The sequence below is a fragment of the Triticum urartu genome, chromosome 1A (genome assembly GCF_056163025.1).
Source record: "Triticum urartu cultivar PI428250 chromosome 1A, HENAU_Tu73, whole genome shotgun sequence".
NCBI lineage: Eukaryota > Viridiplantae > Streptophyta > Magnoliopsida > Poales > Poaceae > Triticum > Triticum urartu.
Genome location: NC_141873.1, coordinates 190,127,094 through 190,136,378, shown reverse-complemented (window position 1 = coordinate 190,136,378; position 9,285 = coordinate 190,127,094). Strand labels below are relative to the sequence as shown.

Sequence of the window (9,285 nt, the reverse complement as noted above, 5' to 3'; positions counted from 1 at the left end):
AACGAGTAAAGAGACTTGCCGGTAACGAGATTGAACTAGGTATTGAGATACCGACGATCAAATCTCGGGCAAGTAACATACCGATGACAAAGGGAACAACGTATACCGTTATGCGGTTTGACCGATAAACATCTTCATAGAATATGTAGGAGCCAATATGAGCATCCAGGTTCCGCTATTGGTTACTGACCGGAGACATGTCTCGGTCATGTCTACATAGTTCTCGAACCTGTAGAGTCCGCACGCTTAAAGTTCGGTGACGGTCGATAATATGAGTTTATGTGTTTTGATGTACCGAAGGTAGTTCGGAGTCCCAGTTGAGATCGGGGACATGACGAGGAGTCTCTAAATGGTCGAGATGTAAAGATCGATATATTGGACGACTATATTCGGACATCAGAAAGGTTCAGAGTGATTCGGGTATTTTTTGGAGTACCGAGGAGTTACGGGAATACGGGGGAAGAAGTATTGAGCCTCATGGGCCAAGTGGTGGAAGAGAGGAGGCCAGACAAGGCAGGGCGCGCAGCCCCCCTAGCCCAAACCGAATTGGACTAGGGGGCGGCCCCCCTTTCCTCCCTCTCCTTCCTTCTTCCTCCCTTCCTCTTGGTGGACTCCTACTAGGACTTGGAGTCCTAGTAGGACTCCACATTTGGGCACGCCTCTAGGGCCGGCCGGCCTCCCCTCCTCTCCTCCTTTATATACTAAGGCAAGGGACACCCCATAGACACAAGTTGATTGTTCCAAGCCGTGTGCGGTGCCCCCCTCCACCATAATCCACCTCGGTCATATCGTAGCGATGCTTAGGCGAAGCCCGGCGTCGGTAGCATCATCATCACCGTCATCACGCCGTCGTGCTGACGGAACTCTCCCTCGAAGCTCTGCTAGATCGGAGTTCGTGGGACGTCACCGAGCTGAACATGTGCTGAACTCGGAGGTGCCGTATGTTCGGTACTTGGATCGGTTGGATCGTGAAGACATACGACTACATCAACCGCGTTCTCATAACGCTTCCGCTTACAGTCTACGAGGGTACGTGGATGACACTCTCCCCTCTCGTTGCTATGCATCACCATGATCTTGCGTGTGCACAAGAATTTTTTTGAAATTACTATGTTCGCCAACAACTACATGCAGAATGAGAGGGGCAATGTCTCCGACCGAGAAACCGTGAATCCATTTGTCTCTCCAAAAAAGCACTCTGTCGCCTTTCCCGACGGTAATCTTCACACGACTGTCAAATACTTGTCTGGCCTCGTCGTCCACCATCAGATGTAAACCCTGCCAAGGCCTACGAGGATCAGTCTGTCTTAGCCACTCCCAACGCACTCTGAGCGCGATCGCTTGCAAGCTCATATTCTTCACTCCCAAGCCTCCAAAGGTTGTCGGCTTGCAAATATTGTTCCACGCAACTAGGCATTGCCCTCTAGAGACCCGATCCTTACCAGCCCAGAAGAAAGAGCGCAACCATCTGTTGATATCATCAAACACCCAGGCAGGGGTGTCCATGACCTGTGAATGGTGCACCGGCCTCGCCGAGATCACTGACTTGACCAAAATCAGCCTCCCTGAGCGTTGCATCATTCCTCTCTGCCATGCGGGGACGAAATGCCTTACCTGGTCAAGTAGTGGCTGCCACTGCGCCCTAGTAAGTTGTTTGAGCGCGAGTTGCAGCCCGAGGTACTTCCAGGGGAACTCGGTCATGGTGCACTGAAGGATTCCTTCTACTCTCTCTTTATCTTCGTGGTTCTCCGAGATTAGAATGGTTGTAGACTTTGTGTAATTCACTCGTAGGCCCGAAGCTTCTCCAAAGATTTCCAACCCATGTCTCACAAATTGCAGATCTGAATTAGAAGGTTTGGCGAACAGCGCGACATCATCCGCATAGACCGATAGATGCTGCGTGGCAGAGATGCTCATGTAGGTACTGAGAACTCCCTCCTCTGACACTTTGGCGACGATCATGGAGAGGACATGCATGAAAATGACAAACAACAAGGGGGAGACTGGATCTCCTTGTCTTAATCCCTTTGCGTGCCAAATTCTTCTACCAGGAACCCCATTCACCATGATTTTTGTGCTTGCTATTTGTAACAAGCTGGTCACCCACTTCATCCAAACTCTTCCAAAACCTTTAGCATGCAACACTTCAAACAAAAATGGCTAGGACAAGGAGTCAAAGGCGCGTGTGATCTCCAGCTTGAGGAATACTCCGGGGCTCTTTCTAGCATGGATTTTCCTTGCAACTTGTTTCACCATCAAGTAGTTGTCATGCAAGATACGATCTTTGATGAACGCAGACTGGTTGACTCCAACGAACTCATGCATTCTCCGTCGTGCTCTATTGGCGAGTAGTTTGACAAATATCTTGGAGAAGTTGTGAGGTAGACTTATTGGACGAAAGTCGCCCACTTCAATCGCATATGGCTTCTTCGGAATCAAAACAATGAGGGCCCAGTTCAATTTGGAGAAACCACGGTCATCACCCACGCAGAGCTTAAGTAGTGCGGCCATAACGTCGCTCTTTATGATGGGCCAAGCCTTTTGGTAGAATGCGATGGTGAAGCCATCGGGGCCGGGGGCGCAGTCCAACTGCATCTCTTTGATAACTCCCCAAACTTCCTCTTCCGTGAATAAAACCTCCATATCTTGCAGGTCCACCTGCTCCACACCCAGGTAATCAAGATCGAGGGTGTGGTACCACATGAGCCGTACCCAAGAGGCTTTGAAAAGCATTGGCGAAGGCCTCTTCCATGTGGGATTGATCAGTGATAATCTCTCCACCGACCCTATTTTGGGGAATGAAGTTTTTAGCCCTTCTTCCATTAGCCACCGACTGAAAGAATTTGGTATTCGCATCTCCTTCATGCAACCATCTAAACCTGGACCTCTGTCGCTCTATGGTGCGTTCCAAGGAAGCTAGGCCCGGCAAGGCTAGCTTCAGCGATCACCTCAGCCATGTCTCAAGCTCCGACAAGCCTCTTGCTTCCATGGCCTGATCGAGACGGAAAATCACGAACGAGGCAACAGACATGAGCAACTTGATGTTGCCGACTTTCTTTTAACCCCAAGCTTGTAGCGCTGCGCCGGCATTTTCGACAAAGCATCCAACCACTTGAAAGGATCCATGATCGCAGGGTCGCAAACCCAAGCCTCGCTGATAGCCTGGTCGAAGCCATCAATCTTGAGCCAGAAGGACTCAAACCGGAACCTTTTCTTCGGCCAATGCCACGTCACGACCGAGAGGTGCAAGGGCGTGTGGTCGGAGACGTTTGTGGAAAGTGCCTGGAGGAGATAGTCATGTCGTGCCAACTCCCAATCTACGGAGAGCAAGATGCGATCGATCTTGGTGAAAGTAGGAACCTCCCACTCATTAGTCCAAGTAAAGCGGCATCCGTGCATGTAGAGTTCCTTCAACTCGTTGTTATCAACAAAAGCTCTAAACTTATTCATCATGGTGCGGTTGTGTCAGCGCACCTGACGAAGGAGCCCCACATTCAGTCGCGGCCCAACCCGAATAGGCGCGGCCCAACCGCCCTCACAAGCCCAACAACCGCTACTTGTCAGGACCGGTTTTCCAATAAAACATTTATTGAAAAGCCGACCCTTTTATTGACCAGCACAGAAGAATCCTTCTTACTGGCAGACAAATCCTTGATACAGAAATCCAGCAGTACTAAATATTATACAAGGTTGAGCTGAGGCTGCTCAACAATTTATTACAAGCACGCCGATATTATACATAAAGGCGGATATGTCACAAGGGTATGGTGGCATAACTACTGACTCGTATAAAAGTGGTGGTAGATATGTCATAGTGAAGTGGGTGACATGACAGCTCATCAAGCGTCGGAGTGAGGCTCGATGATTTTATTTGGGTAGCGGAAGCGTATATAATACAAGTGGTCAACTCCAGGATCGCACGGGACTGACTGGGACTCCTCTAGGCGTCTGACTCGCTATCGAACTCTTCATCCATAAGATCGCCTTCGTCAACATCTGGCCAAATCAACAAGCCAGGTGAGTACTTTGAATGTACTCGCAAGACAGTTTGGACATAAGATATAACAAATGTAAACATGATGCACATGAGCAGATTAGAAATGCGCACTCCGATAGATAATTGCACTGCATGTAAAATAAAAAGGAAGTCAGGCGGTAGTCCTCCCGAAATCCCAATAAAATAACTGTAGACTGATCGGGTGTCTGAAGCGACGCCTCGAAAGGTAAAATTGAATTAATGTGCCGCAGTCGGGCGTCAGGGCGACACCACATAAAGGGCTTATATTGAAAAGTAAATGACAGAACGTGCCATAGTTGGACGTCTAAGCGACATCTCGAAAAGGGCTTATAATGAAAGTAAATAACAAGGATGCCACAGTCGGACGTCTGAGCAACATCACATAAAGGGCTTATATCTAAAGTAAATAACAAGAGTGCCACAGTCGGACGTCTAAGCGACATCACATAAAGGGCTTATGTCGAAGGTAAATGACAAGAGTGCCACAGTCGGACGTCTGAGCGACATCACATAAAGGGCATATATTTCATCATTCGTATTCAAATAGTTCATGAATTTAAAATCATCCCAAGGAAATACTCAGCACATAATAATAAACTAGTTAGTCCATTCACAGGAATAACATTCAGCCGGGTTTACCACTCTCTCAGTTTCATGCTTATTCTCTGGAGACTGTCACTAGGGTTGACACTGAGGTCGACACTGAGAATGACACTGACACTGAGATGATGTCCATGTCCTTGATCGTGGACATGGATACTCGGATGGTTTCGACTCTGCAGAGTTTGTACTCTTTAACCACAGCCAACGGATTTCAGTAGTCACAAAGGACTAGTTCCGTTTATGGTATTTTACAAGAAACACATCTAACTAGTACACACCCATTCCACATTCCGTTGCCAGGAATCACCCTAGGCAACGTTCAAGAAAAACTTTAAGACGGGGAGGCCAACCTCGAATAGCATGGGATCAAATTTATATCGCGCGCTCTAAGGGGTGCCCCCCTCTCGGTCCCAACCGGAAACACCCATGCCCCCTGACCGGATGACGGGCTTTAATCCAGGGCCATGGAACCCTCATCGCAGTCCCTCTGTTTGGTGTGTACAAGGAAAGAGGTTTGCAACTTACTAAACCGCACTCTTTGCCAAAAACATGTGGCAGCACGAAGGGGGAACGAACGGGATCGAGACTTGATCCACGTTAAAACTGGAGTTAGTGGTTGACATAGAACTGGCATGCTTCAACAATACCAGCTTGCAACCTATCATGTCACCACATGATCAGGTTACATCATCATCATAAGAACACATCAATATCGAGGTTCACCCGCCGCTTTCTTTGCATGAAATACAACCTTCAACGATGTTCATATAAACATGACACGCGAAACCACTCAAGCAAACATGAAAAGCACTTATCATATCAAAGGTTCAAACATGCTTGCCTGGTTCGGAGTAGTCGGAGTCTAGCTCGGCGAAGTTTACGGTTCCGTCACCTCCTCCAGTATCTCCGGTATAAAGAAATCGCATACTAACGTAAATACCGTGTGTGTATAAAAATTGTTCCAAATATTTTTCAAATAAATATGATAAAAAACTAGACAGAAAAATAAAGATGACCGAAAAAGAATCAATTCAAAATCATCTTTTGTTAAAAAGTTATAAGGGTTTTGGTCCAGGGACTCATCTGTAATGAAACAGAAAGTTACCAGGGTTTAGTTTATAAAAACAGAAAACGTTTCGCTAAGAAATACGCCACCCAACAGGGAAAGCGTACTTTGCCCGAAGGCGTTTTCAGAAAACGTTTCAATTAGAATAAGAGAGGCTGACGAGGGGGTCCCACTCGTCAGGTTTGAATTTTGAAACAGAGCACACCGGCGCCCGAAGGCCGCGGTGGTCGCCGATGTCGATCCACGGTGAGGTAGGGGGAAAGGAGGGTACCTACGAGTTCACGGGGCTCTTCCGCACCTGTGGGTGGTGGAGTTGGTCGTCGGCGAGCACCACGTCGACGGCGGCCTCCACTCCGGCGGACGGTGGTTCGGGCGGTGGTGGATCTCGCCGGGGAGGGCTGCAGATGTCAAATTGAGCCTAGGGTCAGATTAGTGGGTGCACTAGGGGGATTCTAGCAAGGTTTGGGAGGCAGGGTGGTCTCATTAAAGGGAATCGTGCCGGAGCCCGAAGCGGATCGAGGCGGCCGGAGTCGTGGAAGAAGGCCTCCTCGAGGTCCTCCTAGTGGCTGGGCGTTGTACTAGCGAGGTGGAGGGGTGGTGCTGAGTCGAAGACGAGCTCGGGGTCACTATTTATAGCCGGCCCGAGGCTGTTGCCGAGAACGGGATAACTCCGGTGATGATTACGGCGAGGCAGTGGTCGAACGGGGGTTTTAGGCGATTGGACATCATCGTGTTGGTCTACTGGTTCCATTCAGGGGCTAAACTTGGCCTGGCTTGGGTGATACTCCAAGCCCCCGACCGAACAGCCCCGCGGGCACGTCGGCGGCAAGGAGCGCGCCCTATGCTTTCCAGACCACGACGACGACTCTGCAGCACGCGCAGGGAAGGGGACGGCCACGCGGAGGCCTCTGGTGGTGTGGGCGGTGCCGGACGGCACCGTTCTGCAGGGCTGGCCCCTGTTGGCCGCCACGGGTGGCTCTGCCACCGCGGAAGACGCCGACGTTGGCGGGACACGTCGCCACTGACGCTTGCGCCCGTCCAAACGACCGCGTGGTGCTCTGGATAAGGAGGAGAGGCAGTGAGCAAGATGCCAATGCGGGCACTGGCGAGATTGACCCCGCGCTCTGAAGAAAACGACGCTGTCGACTGAAACCAAACACTGGAACTCTGAAACTTGATAGAAACAGTGTCGGCCACCTATTCGACGAAATGATTTTGGCATGTGGAAAATTTTTCTGGAGTTGATCTTTAGTGAGGTGGTCTCTTGATGTATCTGGAGGCTGCCTAAATTTTCTCAGATTTTTAGGAAAAGAAAATAAATGAATTTCACCAAAAGTGGCAAATCTGGTCTAAACTTGCAGCAAGCAAATTTTGAAAAATTTGAACTGTGGACCAGTGGATCTTGATGGTTCTTGGTTGAGGGTGCTAAGGACTAGTCAGAGGAGTTTAATTGGAGTCAAAACTCAAAGGGAAAATGGCAGTTCCTTTGTAAACCACCCTAGCCCAAATAAATGATAGAAAATGATTTTGAGGATAAAATAATTAGAAAAAAAATCTAAAAGGGGTCGAGACTTGCTGGAATAGGGTGCTAGGCTTGAGTCAAAGTAGGGAGATGGATTTGGAAGAAAATTTTCTTCAAAGGCCATGGCAAGAGGATACTTTTTGAAGGGGGAAGAATAAATCAAAAAAAATTAATGGAATTCTTTTTAATGAAAAGTATTGCAAAAAACCTTCCAATGATATTTGTGTTGAGCCAACACAAGATGAAAAACCCTCAAGGCCAAAGATCAAGATTTGGATGAACCCAAACAAAATACTTGTCATAAAAGAATTTTTTTGAAAAGGAGAGTCCTTTAGAAAAAATTTAAATAACCCCTTTCAAAACAAATAAAGAATTTGGTAAAACCAAATCAAAATTTTTGGACTGTTACAACACCTCCCCCCTTAGGAAAAATCTCGTCCCCGAGATTTCAACCGATCCTCAAATAGGTGTGGGTACTCTGCCCGAAGAAAGTCCTCTCTTTCCCATGTTGCTTCATCCTCGGTGTGATTGCTCCACTGAACCTTGAAAAACTTAATTGTTTTCTGACGGGTCCTCCTTTCAGACTCCTCTAATATTTTTATTGGACGTTCCCTGTAGGTGAGGTCTGGTTGCACGTCAATGCTCTCATGTGATACTTGCTTCTCTGGGTTGCTTACGCATTTCCTCAACTGTGAGACGTGGAACACGTCGTGGATGTCTGACAGCTCTTTGGGGAGGTCTAGCTGGTAGGCTACTATGCCTCTTCGTGCAACCACACATGAGGGTCCAATAAATCTTGGTGCTAGCTTTCCTTTAACTTTGAACCGTTGCAGGCCCCTCATAGGAGATACTCGTGGATACACATATTCACCGGGTTCAAAGCTAACTTCACGATGTGTTCGATCGTAATAACTCTTTTGTTGGCTCTGAGATGTCTTGAGTCGTTCCTTGATTAGTCTAACTTTCTCCTCAGCTTCCTTGAGCATGTCTGGGCCAAAGATACGACTGTCTCCTGTTTTTGACCAATTTAATGGAGTACGACATCTCCGCCCGTACAAGGCTTCAAAAGGTGCCATTTGTAGACTGGTTTGGTAACTGTTGTTGTATGCAAACTCGGCATATGGCAAGCTTTCTTCCCAACTGGTTCCATAGGTGAAAACACATGCTCTCAGCATGTCCTCTAAAATTTGGTTCACGCGTTCCGTTTGTCCATCAGTCTGGGGGTGGTATGTTGTACTAAATGCTAGCTGAGTTCCCAGAGCCTGTTGTAATTGATCCCAAAATTTAGAGACGAATTGAGTGCCCCTGTCGGATATTATAGTCTTTGGGATTCCATGCAGACAAACTATACGGGAGAGATAAAGTTTGGCAAGCTTCTGAGTGGTGTAGGTTGTCTTTACCGGAATGAAATGTGCCACCTTGGTCAATCTATTTGTGATGACCCATATGGCATCATTTTCGTGTTGTGACTAGGGTAGTCTGACAATAAAATCCATTCCAATCTCGTCCCATTTCCACTCAGGTATCCTGTTTGGCTGTAATAGTCCTGCTGGTTTTTGGTGCTCGGATTTAATGCGCTGACAAGAATCACAACATGTAATGAAGGTGGCTATATCTCTCTTCATACCGTGCCACCAAAATTTCTCCTGAATGTCCTTATACATTTTGGTTCCTCCAGGGTGGATTGAATATGGAGCGGTGTGGCCTTCAGCTAGAATTTGTTGTTTGAGGTCCTCTATATTTGGCACGCAAAGTCTATCTTCGTACCATAATATTCCCTCATCGTCTACGACGAATTCTGAGGCCTTGCCCATACTCACTTTTCTTTTTATGCCTTTGATGCTGGGATGTCCATGTTGAGCCTTGTTAATCTGTTCCACAAGGGTGGGTTGTATTTCCAAGTTTGACACATTGCCTTCAGTGACCATCACCAAATTGAGTTTGGTGAACTCCTGCTGAAATTCAGGTCTCAACTTCTATAGACTGTCGTTGCCCGAGTTGGGGTTCCGACTAAGAGCATCTGCCACTACATTTGCCTTTCCTGGGTGGTAGTGAATGCCAACATCATAATCTTTC

General features: G+C 47.7%; 1 protein-coding gene across 1 annotated transcript; it reads right to left on the bottom strand.

The window, feature by feature from the left end:
* Positions 1-3,009: 3,009 nt before the first annotated feature.
* On the bottom strand, positions 3,010-3,453 carry LOC147990563 (uncharacterized). Its single transcript, XM_087538288.1, has one exon. It carries the CDS (start codon positions 3,451-3,453, stop codon positions 3,010-3,012), a length of 444 nt encoding a protein of 147 aa, XP_087394414.1.
* Between the last annotated feature and the right edge of the window lie 5,832 nt (positions 3,454-9,285).